Source organism: Vulpes vulpes, chromosome 12, assembly GCF_048418805.1.
Source record: "Vulpes vulpes isolate BD-2025 chromosome 12, VulVul3, whole genome shotgun sequence".
NCBI lineage: Eukaryota > Metazoa > Chordata > Mammalia > Carnivora > Canidae > Vulpes > Vulpes vulpes.
This window is the reverse complement of record NC_132791.1, coordinates 159,671,789-159,690,955: the sequence shown is the minus strand read 5'-3', so window position 1 is coordinate 159,690,955 and position 19,167 is coordinate 159,671,789. Positions and strand designations below refer to the sequence as shown.

General features: G+C 56.0%; 1 protein-coding gene across 1 annotated transcript; it reads right to left on the bottom strand.

The window, feature by feature from the left end:
- Positions 1-516: 516 nt before the first annotated feature.
- On the bottom strand, positions 517-14,922 carry CCDC27 (coiled-coil domain containing 27). The gene is made up of 12 exons (XM_026004885.2): positions 14,740-14,922; positions 14,141-14,273; positions 12,465-12,563; positions 11,767-11,924; positions 8,876-9,100; positions 7,855-7,923; positions 7,119-7,482; positions 6,832-6,962; positions 4,502-4,579; positions 3,991-4,203; positions 1,966-2,070; positions 517-642 (listed from the first exon to the last, which is right to left on the bottom strand). Exons 1-12 carry the CDS (start codon positions 14,920-14,922, stop codon positions 517-519), a joined length of 1,884 nt encoding a protein of 627 aa, XP_025860670.2.
- Positions 14,923-19,167: the final 4,245 nt, after the last annotated feature.

The following is a 19,167-nucleotide window of genomic DNA, read 5'->3' as shown; positions in this document are numbered from 1 at the left end:
GCGCGCACGGGTGGAGGGTGGAGGGCGAAGTCAGGACGCCGTTGACGGGTGCCTGCATTCAGCCTGCGAGCTGCGGGACCGGGGTAGGCTGCGCAGATGAGGGGTCCTGCCACCCGGAGCTTTCACCCTGCAGCCATGGCGGGAACAGTAGAAAACCGCCTCCACCTTCTTCCAAAGGGGTCGCAGCAAGAAAGCAGCGCCCCAGCCAGGGGAGCCCCCACCTCCCAGGTTTGTGCAGCAGGTGGAAGGAAGGACCAGGGCGGGCTGAACCGGAGTGTGTGGGCACCCAGGCTCCAGCCTCCCAGCCTGGCAGCCATGCTCCGTGTGGGGGTCTCCCCAGGAAGGAGCCAGGGGTGCAGGCGGAGGCTGTGGTTGTAGCCCAAGGCCCACGAGTCCCGGGGAAGGAAAAGCTGAGCCCATGGCCAACAGCAAAGTTTAATTCTAAAACACAGGGGTGGCTCCCTGAGCTGGGTGCCGGCCTCCACTGGGCCGCGGTTCCGGGGGCACCATCGGGGTCTACTTGGAGGGTAGCTTCTTGGACTTGCTTGAGGAAGATAAAGCCTCGGCCTGCTGCAGCGGAGGCACTCGGACACCTTTCTGTTTCAGCTGATTATAGTAGTCGGCTCTTTCTGAAATGATCCTCTGGAACAGAAGCCTGTGGCTGTGGGGACCTCTCCTCCCCCAGAGGGTGCTGGCAGCAGGGTGTGCCGTGAATGGGCTGAGGTGGGGTGGGCTGGGGTAGCTCTGGGCTGGAAACACCCCCCAGCACTGCTGACCCAGCTGGGGAGGTGAAGCCACAGGACGCAGAGTTGGGAAGAGATGCCCGCCACATCTCAGAGATACACCTGTTCCCTGAAGCAGCACTAACTACATCTCTTATGTCCTCTGAGAATTTCAAGCAACCCAGACCAAGAGACCTCAGAAGCCATCCAGTCTGTCCCTCAAGTCCCTTCTGTCCTGCACACAGGCAGGTGGCCTGCCACCTCCCTCACGTCTCCTGCTTTGGCACATCACTGTCTTATGTGCCACACTGGCCCAGGAGAGGGGCTCCTTCCTGGCTCCTGAGTGGTATTGATGACCTCTCCCATCCCCCTTCCCAGTCCTCCCTCCTTCCTCTCCCCCACACCCAGCAACAGGAGCTAGGCTGCAGAGACATCTCCCCAGGCCCTCCTGCAGCCCACCCTCCAGGACTGTTGCCACCCTCCAGGGGCACTACTGACCCGGGACCCCCCACAACATAGAGGAAAGAAATCAGGTCTTTGGGACATGTGGACACTGCAAGGTCACAGGCAGCTGCCGGGGCGGAGGGCCATGCATGGGAGGCTTGGGGCATGGGGACAGAAGCAGCCCCTAGTGAGAAGTCCATATGGCCTTGCATAGAGCAGGGACAGTCAGGAGCTCTTCTCCCAGCCCTGTTGCCACCATGTCTATGTGCAGAGGGAGGCTTGCGGCTCAGTGAAATCAAGTGACCAGCCTGTAGCTTCTCAGCCAAGGCCCACAGGGATAACTACATGACCCTGCCAGCCCAAAGCCTGCACTATTTCTCCCGCACCCCTGTCCCCGGGTTGCCTCTGCTTGAGGTCAGCAAGACGACAAGTCACACCAAAGCACCAAGAAGCATCCCCAAAGAGGCTGAGCTGGACAGAGTCTGGGGGTGTCTCCTGCTGCTGGACAATCTCCAGTACCCCAACAGCACCCTACAGATGAATGCTGAGAGCAGCCTAGCCTTGCCAGGTGTCCAGCATCACCACCTTTTCGGGACATCTGGCCCCCTCTGCCTGAGCAGAGAGCAAGGATGATTCCAGTGGAAGGGTCCCAGTGGAAGAGTGACACAGCCAGGACAAGAATGGGGATCCCCAGCATCCATGCAGCTCCCCACCCCCCAGCCCCTGGGCTGCACATCAGCACACTCTGACCTAGAGACACAGCCTCAGGGATGAGGAGGCATCCCAGCACTGGAGATACCTGCAAGGCTTCTAGAATGTCGTTGTCCGAGATCTCAGTGGCAAAGGACTTGCCCCCGGAGGTGCTGAAGGTAGCCTGGATGATCTTGTTTCTCAGTCTTTCAAGCTGTGAGCAAAGGGAAGGAGGGGGCACATCACACCCACCCCTGAGTAGAGCTTTCCAGAAGGTAGGTCTGTCCTCACATTTCACAGCTTTAGGAACTGGACGTGGTTGAAGAGGCCAGCTTGTCTGCCTGTGAGCTAGAAGGTGCCAGATCAAAACCCAGGCCCAGGGCGGCTTGACACCCAGGCTTTAAGTTGCTCCACTCTTTTTTTTTTTTTTTAATTGAAAAAGTAAAACCTGCACATGGTTTAAGAAAGGAAAAATAGTACAAGGGCTCCGAACAATCCCGCAGGCTATTCCCCCTTCCCCAAGGTTCCCTCCTGACTCCAGGGGAGACTCCCAATGCCCGAGGAGCACCCTGCATGCTTCTCAGCCCCTCGGTTAGCACTGGGGGGAACACCTGCAGGCCCCGCCCGGTCGCACCCCTAGCCCTTTTTCCTTTTCTTGTAATGGCTGTTTGCATGAACCAGGTGTTAACTAGGATGGAGTTCAGGCTGTCTAGTCTTGCTGTCATCGGCATCCTTGTGTGTGTGTGTGTGTGCAGGACCCCAGGAACACTCAGACGGGTCCCCCCAGTCATGGTGGCTGCTCAGCACCAGCTCCTCACCCTGTGTCCAGGAGCCCTGATGATGCAGGAGTACCGGGTGAGCACCAGCCAAAAGAGAGTTTGCATTGCCTAAAAAGGGCTGCAGGCTTGTCCACTTTGCCTCTGAGACAGTGTTTAAGTGACAGAGGGGATGTTAGGAGCTCTTGACCTTGGGTGGGGAGGGGGCTTCCTTTCTTTCCCATGTGGATTGATGCCAGCTCTTTGCCAGATACCGTACTGGGTGTGGGGGTCACTGAGGGAACAGATGGTGAGGGGGGGCTCACCCCCCCGGAGGTGGTCCTGGAGGTGACCCCTGCTGGGTAAGGGATGGCGATCACCTGGGAAGTCTGGCCACTGGGCCCCACACCCCGGCTGACTCAGACGTCACTCAAGGCGCTCGGCACCTCTTCCTGCAGACCCCAGACCCTCCCAGACTTTCCCAGTACAGCATTCCAGACAAGAGTCACCCAGCTACCGATACACCATCACCGGCTAACGCTCCAGCTGCGTGTATTGCGGGATCTGAAACACATCTTTATGCAAAAGAACAGGTGAAGGGCCCTCGGCGACACTGCCGAGCCATCCAGCAGGAGGCTGGCACCTGGGGGGAGGAGAACACACCTGGACACAGCAGGGCTCTGGGTGGGTGGGGAAGGTGCTCTGTCAAAAGCCTACATGCACAGGACCTTTCTTTTTGCTGGTTTTGGGATTTGGAATCAGGATGGCTCTTTCCTGATTTCCTTTCTGGCCTGCGTACCTCAGGAGAGGGCACCTCGGCCTCCCCCTGGGCCATAGCTCACGTGCAGCATGGGGGGGTCAGATGTGGGATCCGGCTCTTCACATCCCAGCACCAGCCCTACAAAGCTCTGCAGCCTCAGGCAGGTTATTTCGCTCCCTTGGGCTGCAGGCGCTTTATGTGTCCAGTGAGGATGCTAAGAACACCTGCTTCGTAGCTTTGTTCAGGATGTTAGGGGACTTCACTGAGCAGTTTAGAACGGTGCTGGACCCACGCAAGCACCCGAAAATTATAAATGGATGGCACTCTTACTGTCATACCCCCGGCCTGGAGCTCTCCTTCCTGGCTGGCTGTCCAAAGCCTTGTGCCCCTTCACAGGACAAGCCATACATGGAGCCAACGAGGCACTCCACCCTGGGGGCTCCCTCTTGCCACCCTGGCCAAAGTGTGCAAGCCCCATCACACCTTTGCCCTCTCTGCCACTGTTTCTGGAGCGTCAACTCTGTGCCAGGGGCAGGGATACCGGGGAAATGAGCCTCAGACCCTGTCCGCCTCCGTCGGCCGTGGGCGAGGGCGCTGGCGCTCTGCACCTGGGGCCTACCCGGGACTGGGCGCTCTCCAGGGCCACACGCGCCTGCTGCTCCGCCTGCTGGATCATCTCATTCTTGCTCAACATCTCCTCCTGCAGCCACTTGCGTCTCTGCAGGTGGTTCTGGTTCTGGCTCACCTGGGCCTGCAGCTCGCTGACTTTGGCGTCGAACTCCGAGATGGTGTGCTCCTGCTTCTCGAGTTTGCTCTGCAGCTCCGACACTTGCTGCAGGGGAACCGGGGAGGGTAGGCGAGTAGGCCCACCTGGCCCAAACGGGTTGCCCGCTCCCTGCCCCTTCTCCCCTCCTGAAGTCAGCCAACTCTCATGGGGTCGAGTCTGATCGCCAACAATGGCACGAGGCCTCTGTGTGCAGGCGCTCCTGCAATTGGTGGATAGGGTGCTGCCTGAGGTAGGGGGGCCTGACTCACTGTGGAGGGGTTCTCCAGCTCATCTTCCCCACACTGTCAGGGCTTAGAGCAAGAACAGCCATCTGGCTGACAGTTTAACCATGCCTGGCGGTCACCTGGCGGAGAAGAAGATTGTCCTTCTCGATGACGCCCATCATCTCTTCATGCTTCTTGTCTTCCCTGAGGTTCGAGAACTGGAAGGCAGACAGGCAGTTGGCTCAGGAGGTCGGGGGCAAGAGGACAGACCGAGCACGTGCGTCCAGCTCTTCCACCTGAACCTCAGTAAGATGAAAGCAGTGGGACTTCTGCAGAGGACAAGAAGGGGGAAGACGGCACCCCCGTGGGGCACTGGAAAGCAGGGCCAGCAACAGGGGCATGGAGAACAAGCCTAGCTCACTCTTCAGAGTCCCTAAATCTCAGAAATTGGTGCTGTGGGTTCTTCTGGATCTGAAGCCTGATGTGGGAAGGATCGGCGGAGGATTTCTGAGAGACTGAGAGCCGCAGACCAGTTCTCACCCTCAAGCAGCCAGGACCCTGCTCCTTGTCCACCTGCCAGACTGGATGTCAGGGACACTGCAGAGGGTCTCTGGCTGGGGATGTGCCAGGCGCAGTGGAGTGGGGAGACCCCAGGCTCCAGATGCAGGATGCGGGTCCCCAACGGGGATGCCCCAACTGTCTTCCCAGCTTGGCTCCCAGAACACAGGCAGCGAGGCCTTTATATTCCAGGGAAGAAACTTCTAGGTTCCCAGATTCCAGGGCAATCTGACCTAACACGAGGACCTCCAAACACTCAGCTAAAGTACCCACACATGCCCCATGTGCTCAGAGCCGTGCTTGGCTCTCATGCTGGAGCAAAACTCTCTTGTGACAGAGACTAAAACAAAGGGACCCAGGGCCCTTGCAGGAGATCACAAAGGTGTAGGAAGTTAAGCCCAGAGATGGTAAGCGTTCCATGGGGTAGGCAAGACACTGAACCGTGAAATAAAAGACAAAAGTTCAGAGAATAAGAGTGATCGTGGAAGCCATAGTGTGACAAAGGCAGAGGCAGGAGGTGGCTCTGGCTAATGTGCCCGGCATGTGGACAGTAGAGCAAAACTACAGGGAGATGGCTAGCAGGGGAGTGCACAGCAAGAGGAGGAGGAACAGGGGCCTGGTGACGCCAGGGGGAGAATTCAGGAAACAAGATGAAGGACACATGTCCCCAGTTGGGCCCTCAGAGCCCAGGACAGGCAATAGTCCTGAACTAGCACCACTCTGCAAACACTGGGGACACCGGGGACAAAGACGGCACTCGGCGGTTTTCCAAAGAGGCAGCAGTGCACCCAGACCCGAATCCCAGGCAGGAGAGAGCCGGGAATGTACAGGGCTTCCCTCTAGCAGCCTTGGCCACTTGGGTCCATGGCAGAGCCCTCACTGCTCTCCTGGCTGCGGTTTGGGTCCAACGAAGTTCTTTTTTTTTTTTTTTTTTTAAGATTTTATTTATTTGACAGAGAGAGAGAGAGAGAGAGAGAGAGAGAGAGAGCACAAGCAGGGGGAGGGGCAGAGGGAGAGGAAGAAGCAGACTCCCTGCTGAGCAGAGAGCCCGCCCTATGACTCTTTCCCAGGACCCTAAGATCATGGCCTGAGCCAAATACAGATGCTTCACTGGCTGAGCTGCCCAGGCACCCTGTTCCACACAAATTCTATCGAGATGTAGAATTAGGACATTAGCAGAATACAATGTCCCCCCAAATTTACACCCACTCATTTTTTTTATCAGAAGACTACTGCAGGATGCACTCCAGTGAAAACATGGGAGTGGATCAGAAAAGAGAAGGAATCTTAATCCTTTTGGCAAAAGCCCATGTTTGAGTCCCCGGTGGGCATAAGCTGCTGATAACTATAGCCCGACCACCTCACTGTGGTGGGATGGTGCTGGCGGGAGGTGGATATCCTGTGCCGGGGGCCCCAAGCCGAGGGTGGGAAGGTGTGAAAGAGGGAAGCGCTAGCTAATGAGACGATGGAGAAAAATCCAGAACAGGCGTTAGGAGCCTGCCATCTGGAGACCTGCAGATGATTCCCAAAGAAGAGTCGAAAGCGGTTGCCCTGGGAGCTGGGCACACATGTAGGAGGAGAGTGGGGCATGCCCCTGTTTGCAACAAGCCTGTGGGACTATTTGGTTCTTTAGGCTATGTGTGTGAAAATCTTAGCAAGAGGTGGGCTCGGCGGACTGATGGCCCCCCTAAGTGTGTGTGCTCAGCCCTGGGACCTGAGGACCCAGGGACGCTGAAGAAGTGGCCAGGAGCCATGCAGCTCCAGGAGGATGGTGAGGGCCAGCAGGCAGTGCAGGGCTGTGGGGCATGCTGTGACCCGGGACGCCCCCCGGGCTCCCGGCTTCCACTCCACATGCCCAGCAGTGGGACTGGAGGGGCTGCTGGCACCCGCCGCGTGACAGGGGCACGGCCACCTTGTTGGACATGGCCTGTAACTGGTCCTTCCGCTCCCGGAGCTCCTTCTGCAAGGTGTTGTTCTCCGTGTTCACCTGCTGCAGTTGGGACTCCTGGAAGTCCACTTGGCGTTGTAAAGACGTGATGGTCCCTGTGTGAGCACGGGAGGGGGGGAGCGGGCAGTGCACTGGGAGGCCAGGACAAGGGACTCTGTGGCCCCAGCTGCAGGCTGCAGCCTCCTGCCCCGAGTCCCTTGGTCCCCTGGGCCACCTGCTCTCCTATGGCTCCTGGGCCCCCAGCGCCCCACCTGTTGCAAGCGAGTATCTGGTCCTGGTGATCTCCAGCTCTGTCTGGAACTCTTGGAACACTTGCTCGTACTCCTCCAGCTGTGCTATCAGCTCCTGCTCAAAGGCCTCTTCCAGGGAGCGGGAACTCCTCCTGCACTGGTCCTCGTCCTCCTGTACCTCCTTCTCCTCCTCCTGCTCTACCCCCTCCTCCTCCTCTTCCTCCTCCTCCTCCGGCAGCTCCTGCTCCTCACCCCCCATCCTGTCTGCTGGGCCCTTCCCTTCCTTGTCCACAGCCTCCTCAGCCTCCCTGTGCGCAGCCTCTTCTTCACCGCCAATGCCTTCCAGGTCTTTGCCTCTGCTGATCATGGTATACTCCTCCTGGAGCTGGGAGAGGGTTGGGGTCCTGGGCGGGAGTGCAGGAGGAGGAAACACACTAGCAGTGGGGACACTGCCCCTAGCAGCTGTGACAGCCCCCAGCCTCACAGATCTCAGGAGACCACAATAGCCTGGCACCCCTGGGGCGGTGGAGTGGGAGTCGCTTCTCCAGGAGCTGCCCTGCCACCCTGCACCTGCTCCTCTGAAATCCTGTAGGATGGAAGGGAGTCTCCAGAGTTGGAGTTGAGGGCCTACAACTTGGGAAAGGCCACCAGGGCAGGGCTGCAGGTAGGACACCATGGCCTGGGCAGTACCCGGCAGCCCTGGAGAGGGGGAGCCCAGGGCCAAGCCTGCCCGCTCAGTATCCCGGCCAGCCCGCACCTGCCTCCAGCGCTGCAGCTCCTCCTCATCTCTGAAGAAGGTTTTCAGGATGCTCATCCTCCCCAGGGGCTTTGGCACAGGCTCCTGTAAGTGGGCCACTCCTGTAAGCCTCAGGGATTCAGACTGCACCCTCAGCAGCCCCCAGAGATGTGCTGAGACCTGCCCTTCTGGAAGGGGACAGCCACCTCTCCATATTGCAGGGGATAGGGGGACCCAGTGTCTTCCTGCCAAGGATGCCTTGTTGGTGAGAAGGGGGCAGTGACCTGCAGATGGGCGGCCCTGGGGGGATGGTGACCTGCAGATGGGTGGCCCTGGGGGGATGGTGACCTGCACAGGGCAGCCCTGGGAATAGCGTGGTTTCAGACTCTCCTGGCCCAGCCCCAGCAAGTGGCCTTGCAGCAATGGGCACACCTGCTTTGTTCCAAGAATGGAGGACCAGCCTGCCATGCCTACGGTGATGTCACTGCAGGCCCACTGTGGGCCCACAAATCTCTAACAGCCCCTGGGAGGCCAGGGAATAAGGAAGGCAAGCTGATGCCCCCAAGCTTCTTCAGATTCCCTCTGCCCCTGCCTGCTGGCACCGCAATATCCATTTCTAGGCAGTGTTCTCTGGTGGCATCTTGGGGCCACCCCTGTGCCCTACCAGGACCTGCCTCATTCAATCCTCTGCCCAGATCTGGGGAGGGGCGGCATTCCCCTCCTGGCTTTATAGGCAAGGACACTGAACATCCTGTGGCCAGAAAGATCAGGCTAATCCAAGCCACCATGCCCACTAGGCCCACAGTGAGGCCAGGTCTGGAGCCTCCCTTCCATCCTACAGGATTTCAGAGGAGCTGGCCCTCATCTTCCAGGTAAGGACACTGAGTCCAGAGTATGACATGACCTGTCCCAGGTGGGAAAGCAAGCCAGCAGCAAAGCACAGGGGTCTAGGTGTCCAGCTCACGGCTCTTTTTCTGGGCTGAGGTCCCACGAGGATGTGGATGATGGGGCATTTGTCAGGGGCCCGAGGGCCACCAGGAACTTTGGACGCATTGGATGCAGAACCTGTGACAAGGGCCCCACTCACCTTCATGCCCTGGCTCACCCACATCTCTGGGCCTTTGCTCTTGAGGAGGTACTTTAGCTGCTTCTTCAAGGCCTCCTTCTCCTCCTGGAGGGCCAGGACCTCCTCATCTCTCTTCTGAAGTAGCACCTCCAGCTCCGACAGGCGCTGCACTTCCTCCCCCAGCATGAGCAGGCAGTGATCCTGGGCACAAAAGCACGGGCGGCCCCTGGGTGCCACGCAGGCTCCTTCCTGACCCACCCTCTCCACCTGGTGCCTGTGGAGCGGGGGCTTCAAGCCCAGGAGGAGCAGACTAGCTGTCCTGGGACCCTGAAATCCCAGCCACTCCCGCCAGAGGGCAGGCCCCAAATCCTTACTGGGGAGGTTCCTGGCAGCCTCCCTGTCAGGCCCAGTCCTGGCCGGCGCCCCCACACCCGCCAGCTGCAGCAAGGGACACCATCATTCCATGCTGCCCCACAACGAACCAGCAACACGCCCCAAGAGCCACCCCAGAGCTTGTCAGGGAGCCAAGCCCTCTGCCCCTCCACCATCCATGCTCAAACTCTCTGTGCCCTCGCTTCCTCAGAGTTGGAGACGAATACCCATGTTCTTGGATAAATGGAAACCGAAGACCTTGCCCTGAACAGCTCTGAATTGGGAGCAGCAGTAAAGGAAGCCCTGGGGGCCTGGGGGGAGGGGTCCCAGCGTAATCCCAGGGAGAAAGGAACATAAGTAGGATGTTTTCCAAATGTTTAGAATTTAAGTGCCCGGCCTCTGCGTAGCCCATAAAACAAAGAAGCAGAAGGCACAAAGGAAGTTAAAAAACATTTTAAGCGGAATGATAATGAACATCATCAAGACATATCAGGACTTGTAGGGGTGAGGCCGAAGCTGTGGTGGGGACAGATGCACAGCCTCCCGTGCACGGACTGGAGCTGGAGCGAGCAAGGAAGCCAGCATCTAGGCAACCATAGAAGGGCTCCAGGAAAGAGCTGCAGGCTACAGTGGGAGGAGGGAATGACAAGGATGAAAGGATGAGAATGTGGAGGACCAGTAGGGAAACAGGGGAGAGGAAGGGGAAGGTGCAGCGTGGGGAGGCAGGGCAGTTCTCAAGGGTCCCTGTCACTGCAGATGGTCCTCCTGCTTCCAGGGGAGAAGCACTCCCTATGCCAGCTCAGACCAGGTGGAGATGAGACAAGGAGAACCCTAAGGACACCTTCCAAGCCCCTGGAGCCAGCCAAGCCTGCAGCCCTTCCACTTCACACATGAGTGCTTTCTCCTTCCCATGGTTGGCATAAATGAAAACACTGCAGAGAACATCCTTTTACACAGATCTGTGTGGCTCTACCTGACTGCATCCTCAGGCTTTCCCTGACGTGGAACTGCTTTCCCTACAGTGGTCACAGGATATTGACACATTTAAAATTGTGAAAATGCGGAGGCAGAGTGTCAGGAGGTAAAAGTAAAACGAAGATTCGTGCAGCCACGCTATCAGGGTTTTGTGTTCTCACTAGCTGCCCAACACTTTATGGTGCTCATTTCCATGACTGTCATTAAAGACTCACCACCAACAACAGAAGGTGATTCTAAGAAAAGAGAGAGAGAGAGAGAGAAAAAAGGTACAAGGAAGCACTGTCCAGAATGGAAGGGAGGCTCTCGCTCCTGCGGAATCTCCTGCAGAAATTAGAGGGGGATTCGGAGACCATTAAGCACAGGATCAGGCTAACAAATCTGAAAATGTACATGAAGCAGAGGCATTCCTCACAAAACATAGCCTATCCAAACTGACACAAGAGGGAGGAGAAAATCTGAATATCTTTCAAGGAAGCAAATTTCCTATTTGGAAAACCTCCCCTGTGAGGACTCTCTGGACACACGACTTCCTTCTGTGATGAATTCTTCACCAGTCTCATGCAGACTCTTCCAGAGAACAGAAGAGCAGAGAGAAAAATGCCTCTCAACTTTTTGATTGTTTGTTTTGAGGCCAGAATTACTCTGACCCCAAAAGCAAACAAGGGAATTAGACAGGTAAACTCTCACAAACAAAGATGCACAGAGTGACATCATAAGGAATCAGCTCGTAGGTAGGCCCTTACACACCAAGCTGATTATTGCTATTGTTTTTTAGAGATTTTATGTATTTATTTGTCAGAGAGAGTGTGGGAGCAGAGCAGAGGGAGCAGAGGGAGAGGGAGATGCAGACTCCCCACTGAGCAGGGAACCCGATGTAGGACTCGATCCCAGGACCCCGAGATCCTGAGCCAAAGGCAGATGCTTAAACAACTGAGCCACTCAGATGCCCCTGATTATTACTATTTTTTAAAAGATTTTATTTATGTATTCATGAGAGAAAGACAGAGAGAGAGAGAGAAAGGGAAAGAGGCAGAGACACAGGCAGAGGGAGAAGCAGGCTCCATGCAGGGAGCCTGACGTGGGACTCGATCCCGGGTCTCCAGGATCAGGCCCTGGGCTGAAGGCAGTGCTAAACTGCTGAGCCACCTGGGCTGCCCTGATTATTACTATTTTTAAGAATATATTCTCTCAAGTGGGAATAGTGGTATGTGGATGGTTAAGGTTATGATACGTGTGATGAGCTGCAAGCCAGGGAAGCAATGCCAGCTTAAACCACCAGCCACTGGGATGCAGATGCACAGGGGTCAGAAATTCTTGAAAGCTCTGATTTATGGAGGAAGCCCAAGGAGGGTTCTGGGGGTCAGTTTTGGTCGCATCTGGGGATCTGCTTGGATGGCTAACCAGATGCCCGACAAGAGCTCCCGGGGCTGGCCTGGCCCTCCTCTGGGGCTGGATGCAGAGCTGGGTGTCAGGTCCAGGCTCTCTGCCCGGGGCTCCGTGCACACACACGGCCGTACCTTCTCATGAATGACCGAGATGTACCAGGGTAGCCGTTTGTTCGGGTGGCTCTGCGCCAGGACTGGGCTGCTGGAGACCGGGCTTATGGTCTGGGATTCACTCCTCTTCCACAAGTAGTTGAACTCACAGGCACTCTTACTAAATGGAAGGGGGCACCCTGTGGAGATGCAGCAGGGAGTCAGACTCATCTCAAGTGCTGGGCAGCCCTGGGGCCTTCCATGAGAGTGTCACCTTGTAGGGATCCCCTTTGCTGCCCAGCCACGCTCCTCCAAGCCGCCTAGCTCTGACCGCCATTGGCCATCCCTCCCCACCTGCCAGCGTGTGTGTTGAAGAAATGGAGGAAAATCATTATAGTAGCTCTTGGAGATTCCCAGACACCAGGTGGCCCGGATGCCACCATGCACCAGGTGGCCCGGACATCTGCGAGGGGTTTCCTCGCATCCAGACAAAGGAGATCTCTGTATGCAGAGATCAACTTTAGATAAACCTAAGTTAGTATATTCATGCGTGGGAACAGGGTGTTCTGCCCAAGGAGGGATCTGTCCCGTGTAAGGGGCAGAGGGCCGGCGGGTGGTCCTGGGAAGGAGGGTCTCATGAAGCATGATCGAGGAGCCCTGGAGGGGGGAAGGGGCCCCAGCAGGTGAAGGCAGAGGCCTCAGATCTGGGGTGCAGGGAGAGGACCCCAGGGGTATCTTACCCCCGTGCCAGCCGGCCTTGCCCTCACTGTCCACCTTCATGTCTGAGCCCTGCTGGACAACGCACAAGTCCTTGGGCAACTTGGCTGAGGTGGCTGAGCCTGCAGGATGTTAAAAATGTCAGCTGATGACAGCTAAGGCTACATCTTCCCAAGACCTCCCTGCATTGATGGGACTATCATTTCATTTCTTTTTTTTTTTTTAAGATTTAATTTATTTATTCATGAGAGACACAGAGAGAGAGACAGGCAGAAATACAGGCAGAGGGAGAAGCAGGTTCCATGTAGGGAGCCCGACGTGGGACTCAATCCCGGGTCTCCAGGATCACACTCTGAGCCAAAGGCAAATGCTCAACCACTGAGCCATCCAGGTGTCCCTCATTTCTTTTTAAACTTCAGGTCGGGGCAGCCCGGGTGGCTCAGGGGTTTAGCACCGCCTTCGGCCCAGGATTGCGTCCCACGTTGGGCTCCCTGCATGGAGCTTGCTTCTCCCTCTGTCTGTGTCTCTGCCTCTCTCTCTCTCTCTGGGTCTCTTATGAATAAATAAAATCTTTATAAAAAAATAAACTTCAGGGATCCCTGGGTGGCGCAGCGGTTTAGTGCCTGCCTTTGGCCCAGGGCGCAATCCTGAGGACCCGGGATCGAATCCCACGTCGGGCTCCCGGTGCATGGAGCCTGCTTCTCCCTCTGCCTATGTCTCTGCCTCTCTCTCTCTCTCTGTGACTATCATAAATAAATAAAAAAATTAAAAAAAATAAACTTCAGGTCGGATTAAAGGTGACTTTTGTCGTATGGATGTATGGGATCAAACCTGGGACCAAATTGAAACGCATGTCTCTTCCCCTGCTGGCCCATTGGTGTGCCCACCCGGAACAGACCAGGTGCAAGTCCATCTCTGCATAGTGGTGCATTCCCTTCCCTGGAAGGACACATCCCCATCTGTAAAAATGGCTCAGCCTTAAATCTCCAAGAGACCCCTCTGCCCCAAGGGGCAAATCCTGTTTCCCCTAAGTCGTCAGGAATCAGGCCGGTGGCGGGAGCTCTATGAGCAGAATGCAGGATGCAGGGCCCATCTCAGCCCTGCCCAGAATTCATGGACCTGGAGCACTGGCTGCTCTCTGAGGGGACCTTAGGACCTACATGGGTGGGGGCTCCCGCTTCTGATGTGAACAAGGCCCCCATTGCTAGCCACAAGCACGAAGCTTCCATCTCCCTGTCCCTAAGGACAGCATCACATGTGGGGACATGGAGGTGGCGCAAGCCCAGCAATTGCAAGATCTAGGGCACAGCCTGGTCTGGCTAGGGGCCCCCGGGGACCGCTGAGTGACTGACTGGCTGCCCTCTCCAAGCCTCCTGCTCTCCCGGGTCAGAACAAAAATGGTTCCTACCTTTGGCCTTATGACCTCTTTCCTGCAGCTTTCAGAATTTTGAACCTTTTCTCCGGCCCCTGCCCCTAACCCTACAGAATCAGGTGGATGAGACAAGAGAAAAGCAAGAAGGCTTTTCCTTGCCTCCCTCCCAGCTGGCCCTGCTACGAGTTCGAGCAGGTGCTCCTGCCCACACACCGTGCACGGCCCACACTGGCATCACTCCAGCTGACAGGTGCTGGGAAGGTGGCCCCACTCCTCCAGGCCAGGAGGTGGTTTTCACGTGGGGCCCCCCTCGTGGTTGGCTCTCACCATAATGAGACATGGACGTGGCCTTGGTGCTGAACTGAGGGCAGCCGGGGCGCGAGAGAAACATCTTTCTGAGCTCCTCCAGTTCGGCCATGAAGCTGGTGTCCCCAGGGCTAATGTCTTGCTTGGACTCACCCTGGTGCAGTGGACACAACAGGACACTGAGGGAAGAGCCCCTGGAAGCTACGTGCCCCAGCCCCAAGAACCTCGAGCTTCAGGACAGTTGTGGGCACCGATGGGAGCAGGCACTGGCGTCCACTTGGGCAGCCTCTGGGGAGCTGCACTCAGCTCTCCTGGCTCCCTGAGCCCCTGGTAGATTCAGGAACCTTCCAGCTGCGCTCTGCCTTCCTCCTCCCCTCCTCCCCCCACTCTGCTCCTTTCCTAGACACCCTCCCTACCACAGGGAGGCCTAGAGCTGATGGCCATCTCCCTCCCAGACTCCAGGGCTGCCAGTTCTCGGTGCTCCCAGCATCAGCCCGTCTTTGGCCATCACCAGAGCATATTTGGAAGGCTGCATTGACCGAGCAGGCCTTGAGGCCTTCTGCCAACGGGGAGACGTGGGCACCCCAAGTCATCCCTGTCTGGCTCCCGGGCCGTGGCACCTTCTGTCTATAGAAGTGGCTGATGGCCTGTGCTGACTTGCTGAGGCAGCGCTGCCTCCGGCGCAGTTTCCACTCCGGGACCTGGTTGTCCCGGCCAGCCATGCTCTGCAGGAGCATCAGCCCCTTCTCCATCAATTTGGGTGCCACGCTGCACTTCCTGGGCGAGCTGTCATCAACCGGCATCATCTGCAGGTTCGGCAGAGGGGCCTGGGCCGCCAGGTGAAGGATGCCTTGGACGGATGGCCGCCGTGGGCCTCTCTGTCTGGAGCAAGCTGCCGAGGGCGACAGGCACTCATGTGGGGACCTGCTGCCTGGCCAAGCCCTGGACACAGCCAGCCCGGAAGCTCCACATCCTGTGGGATCCTGGGAGTGTGTATGGCATCACAGATGTCTCCATAGAAACCGGGCATGTATTTCCAGATGCCAATTGTACATTCCAGCATGACACATTCCTCTATGTGGTAGGAATTTAAAAAATAATCAAATGGAAAGGCTTGTCCCCCAAAAGCTAATCCGACACACAGCCTAGTGCTAGTTCACTGGGAAGAACTCTGAGCCTCCAGGTCCACTCAGCCTTCCGACCCCGTGAGGTAGCTCTTCCCTCTGCAGCAGTGCACAGCCCATCCACGCACCTGTGGCACTAGTTTCCCTTGGGGTCAGCCATCTGCTGACCCCGGCAGTCTTGGGACTTCTGTCTTCTAAGTATTTGTCCACCTTGTTTCTTCATATCCATCCCTGATGCAATTGTCACCACTCGAATTTGTCACCCTTCCCTTGTAAGACTCTCTCCCTGAAATTTTGTGACACACTCTTAATTGATATTCACACCCTCTAAATGCGTTTCAGCCCCGTGCGCAGCAGCCCACCCACTCCCTCATCTGCACCTCCTCTTGTCCCAAAGCTGGGCTCCATTATCACTGCCTGAAATAAGGGGTAATATTATTATATCTGGGCAAGCTGAGCACTGATATATTACCTGGTTGATCAAGGTGCCCCCACAGGTTCCCATAAGACCCCTGTCGTGGGTGTTGTTGTACTCACCCACTCACACGGCCACGCTCTGCACCTCCACATCATACAGTCCTTGATAACAGGATTTCTGCAATCCACCATGTCCCGGCAAACGTGAATTTGCCACCATGTAGTAAAAATTCGCTGTGGGTGCTTCCCTGGTCCTCCCCATAGATGGCCTCTGCCTGCAGTCCTACTCACATGCACGGGTGTGCACACACATATATGTGCACATGCAAAGTCCAGCCAGTTTTGGATGTGAAGCCACATTGGATTAGGACTGGACAGGAACGAGGAGGTGGGAGGGAAGCTGGAGCCCAACCACCTGAGCCCAGAGCCCAGCTCCAGCATATTGGTATCTGTGTGTCCTCGGCTCAGCCCTTACCCTCTCTGCGCTCATTTGCTCATCTCTACAATGGGGATAGAGACCATACCCGTCTCCTGGAGTTGTCGTAATGATTCAATTAGGAAATAGGATGAGCTTCGAGCCACAGGCAGCATCAAGTCAGGAAAGCCCCCAGTTGTTACCGGTGGTCACTGCACTGTCCTCGCCCCACCTTCAGCATCACTTCTGTGCCTGTCTTGGGGGACAGGGAGCATCCGTGTAGTTAAGAATGAGAACAGAGGGGACAAGTGATAAAAATAAATTGTGCTGACCTCTGCTTTTACCCATATTCATCGTTGGCAATCTGGATGGTGCCGAGGCTGCAAAGCAGATTCCTTCTACCTTTGCCTTTCTTTCTGTCATTTTGGCGTACACACTAGGGCAGCCAGATGCTGCCCTGGGCCCAGCATCACAGAGTCCACCAGGTGGCCCTCATGGCCCAGTAACTCTGAGGCCTATCCTTGCAGGGGTGCCACTGGCTCTATGTAAGAAAAATTGCTCTGACCCTTGTTAGAATGGAAAGGAAGACTTGATTCGAAGATTGCAAAAGCAGAGAAATTGAAACTCAACTCTGAATACGGCGGGCTAGCGGGGCTTCAGCCCAGGACCAGTGAGGGGGGTACGGAGGGAAATTGCTAAGAGGGGACAGATGGCGGATTCTCCCTCAGGGCAGGCTGAGCACTTAGAGCAGGGCCTGGCCATCAGGGGTGTGGAAGAGGAAACTGGTCCCATGTCAAGTGTCCGGGGGTCCTTACTGGATTGGGGCTTAGCATGGAAGGACAGGGAGGGCTCACAGACGCCTGATTAAGGTTTGGCCAAGGACTACCTCTGTCAGTGGCAGTGGGTCAGGGACCCAGGCTGACAAGGCTCCACCCCAATGACAAGCGTCTAGGTTTGGTTCATGGAGTCGAGGGAGGGAGCTTTGAGGGCCCCTGGTTAGCAGTGCCTAGAAGTGAGGCCCCCTCTTCCACTTGCATTTTACCCCCAAAGCAGACCACCTGGCTGCTGAATTACCAAGTGGTGGGGAAACGCAGGCCTATTCTGATGGTGCATCGTAAATCCCCCGCCCCCTCAGGAAAGGTGTGTTGAAGTCCTAACCCCAGGACTTCAGAATGTGGCCCTATTTAGAAATAAAGGTCTTGGAGGTCATTAGAGTGGGGTCTGATCCATACAAAAGGTGTCCTTATAAAAAGGGGAAACTGACACAGGCATTCACGGAGGGAAGAGGTCTCGCCAGGGCAGATGACTGGAGCAATGCATCTAGAGGTCAAGGAACTGCCACAGAGGCCAGGGCAGCAGAGGAAGGACCCTGGCCTGCAGGTTTCTAGGGGGGCAAGACTCTGCTGACACCGAGACTTTGAACTTCTGGCCTCCTGACTGTGAGAGCATGGATTCCTGTTGTTTAAGCCCCCAGGCTGTGGTGCTTTCTTCCACTGTCCTAGGAAGCTAGTACACTCACCATGTGCCTGCCCTGAAAATCAGCAGTTGTGGGAGCTACACAGATGATCACTGTGAGCCGGAGACAGGCCCCAGGGCTGGTCTCATGGGCCTCACAGGGCGTGCAAAGTGCCCAGGTCGGGATGGGCCTTGAGGTCATGCACATGCCTGGGAGGGACAACCCACAGTCTTTGCAGGAAGCAGGAGGACCCTGAAAAGCTTCCTTTGGGAAGCAAGTCAAAGCCGAGTCCTGAAAGTTGGGTGGGCTTAGGCCAGCGGTGCATGAACTTTTGGGCAGAAGTGTTGAAACTCTGCAGAGCTGAACCACCTTCCAACCTCCACGGGCTCCAGGCAGCTTAGGGCACCTGGGGTTTAGATAGACCGAGATGGCAGGTTCTCAAACTGTGTCATGCATGGGAGATGCCTGGGGAGCTTGTTAAAATGCCGATTCCCATTCACCAGGCCTCAGCAGCTCCTCACTGCCTGCCTCCATAGGCTTTCTCTCCACCCTGGCACTGAACGCCCCTGGGGTGGCACCAGGGCCCTGGTGTTGCTGGAAGCCTACCTTTGGCCCCTGGCAGCCGTCCATGACTCTTCTGCCTGTTCAGCCTCCCGTGAGAAGGGCTGCCTGTCTTTCCAAAGGGCCTCTGGAAGTGTTATTCATACACGCTGCATGGGCTACATTTCAAGTCAACTTATCCTACATGTGACTCTCAAATTTACTGAGGAAGCATGATGTTTTCATGAGATGCAGTGATAAACAATTTCATTTTCACAGATTCAAACCAAAAATCCACCAATAAAGCATGCAACACCAGTGAAGTGCTTAACACTACAATTTTCCTAGTCTATGCGAGTCCTCAACAGGCTTTGTTTCATCCTTCCTTTCCCCTGACAAACAAATGTCTCCCATGAGCTTCTCATGTGCCCGGCTCAGTGCTCCCAGCTGTGAGATGGTGAAAAATCTGATCTGCTGGGTCCCTTCTCTCATGAGGCCTGCAACCCTGAAATCCTATGAGAAGATCAACAAAACAATTGGCTCCTTGATAGCGTAGAGTTCCAATAGAATCATAATTGCTCTGGTTGTGGATTAAAAAGGTAGAGGAGGGATCCCTGGGTGGCGCAGCGGTTTGGCGCCTGCCTTTGGCCCAGGGCGCGATCCTGGAGACCCGGGATCGAATCCCACGTCAGGCTCCCGGTGCATGGAGCCTGCTTCTCCCTCTGCCTATGTCTCTGCCTCTCTCTCTCTCTGTGTGTAACTATCATAAATAAATAAATAAATAATTAAATAATTAAAAAGAAAAAAAAAGGTAGAGGAGCTGTTTTCATACCCACGTTCACAGAAGCATGCTGATAATTGCCAAAAGGCAGAAGCAACCCAACTGTCCATTGGCTGGTGAATGGAGAAACAAAATAGAGTAGGTCCCCAGAGTGGAATATTACTAAGCCCTGAAAAAGAAGGACATTCTGAAGCATGCCACAACGTGGAGGGATCTTGAGGACACCATGCTAAGTGAAATAAGCCAGCCACAAAAGGACAGATATTGCATGATTCCACATATATGAAGTACCTAGAGCAGTCTAAACTCACAGAG